This window comes from Physeter macrocephalus, unplaced genomic scaffold, assembly GCF_002837175.3.
Source record: "Physeter macrocephalus isolate SW-GA unplaced genomic scaffold, ASM283717v5 random_10368, whole genome shotgun sequence".
Classification (NCBI taxonomy): Eukaryota; Metazoa; Chordata; class Mammalia; order Artiodactyla; family Physeteridae; genus Physeter; species Physeter macrocephalus.
The window spans coordinates 1-1,304 of NW_021155663.1; the positions used below are offsets into that span (position 1 = coordinate 1).

Below are 1,304 nucleotides of genomic sequence, written 5' to 3' on the forward strand. Positions count from 1 at the left end.
GTGTACGTATGTATGTCTATATGTATGTGTCTCCAGGGTGAGACGGCGGTGTATCGCAGCAGCAGATCTCTGCTGGATGGGCTGCTTTTATTTAGAAGCTGCAGTGCATGCATAGAGTTTGTCTGTAGGAGGCCGGATATCCACGCACGCCCTGCAATTGCAGTTCACAGCTGAAGACTTGGAAGACAGCAGCACTCGAGTGTCTGTGTCTGTGTGTGTGTGTATGTGCTGCTGCATCTCCTTCGCTCTTCTTCCTCTCTTTTTGCAGCACCTGTGTGGGGTGCTGGCGCCCACCGGCTGCGCTGTGGGGTGTCTTCTTGCATGCGCAGCAGCGTGGGCGTCAAGCAGCTCTGCTGCATGCGTCTGTCCCCCGCCCTGTCTGCATGGGCAGCGGATTTGTTGCGTAGACACGCGCTGCGTGCACATCTCCTCTGTCACTGCTACCTACATCGTCCTCCTCCCATGCATGCCTGCTGCCTGCGCGCTTGCTAGACGGGTGTCTGGTGCTTGCATTGCTGCTGCTTGCAGGTCTGCTGCTTGCAGGTCTGCTGCTTGCAGGTCTGCTGCTTGCAGGTCTGCTGCTTGCAGGTCTGCTGCTTGCAGGTCTGCTGCTTGCAGGTCTGCTGCTTGCAGGTCTGCTGCTTGCAGGTCTGCTGCTTGCAGGTCTGCTGCTTGCAGGTCTGCTGCTTGCAGGTCTGCTGCTTGCAGGTCTGCTGCTTGCAGGTCTGCTGCTTGCAGGTCTGCTGCTTGCAGGTCTGCTGCTTGCAGGTCTGCTGCTTGCAGGTCTGCTGCTTGCAGGTCTGCTGCTTGCAGGTCTGCTGCTTGCAGGTCTGCTGCTTGCAGGTCTGCTGCTTGCAGGTCTGCTGCTTGCAGGTCTGCTGCTTGCAGGTCTGCTGCTTGCAGTCTGCTGCTGCTTGCAGTCTGCTGCTGCTTGCAGTCTGCTGCTTGCAGGTCTGCTGCTTGCAGTCTGCTGCTGCGTGCAGTCTGCTGCTGCATGCAGTCTCGGGCTTGCGTTGCTGTGATGATGAGGCTTGCAGAGGTGCTGCTACTGGCTCTGTGTTGTATAATAAAGATAACCGAGATATTAAAAAGGAAAGGCTGACGCGATGAGGCCTGCAGAGGTGCTACGAGCTCTGTATTATAGAGAAAAAGGCTGATGATGAGGCTTGCAGAGGTGCTGCTACTGGCTCTGTGTTGTATAATAAAGATAACCGAGATATTAAAAAGGAAAGGCTGACGCGATGAGGCCTGCAGAGGTGCTACGAGCTCTGTATTATAGAGAAAAAGGCTGATGATGAGGCTTG

At 55.5% G+C, this 1,304-nt stretch overlaps 1 protein-coding gene across 1 annotated transcript; it reads right to left on the reverse strand.

Moving 5' to 3' along the window:
• Positions 1-488: 488 nt before the first annotated feature.
• LOC112063301 (keratin-associated protein 9-1-like) lies at positions 489-1,016 on the reverse strand (the record flags this gene model as incomplete). The annotated part of the gene is made up of 1 exon (XM_024118181.1): positions 489-1,016. A coding segment is annotated over one exon (528 nt), but the record flags the coding sequence as incomplete, so codon positions are not given.
• Positions 1,017-1,304: the final 288 nt, after the last annotated feature.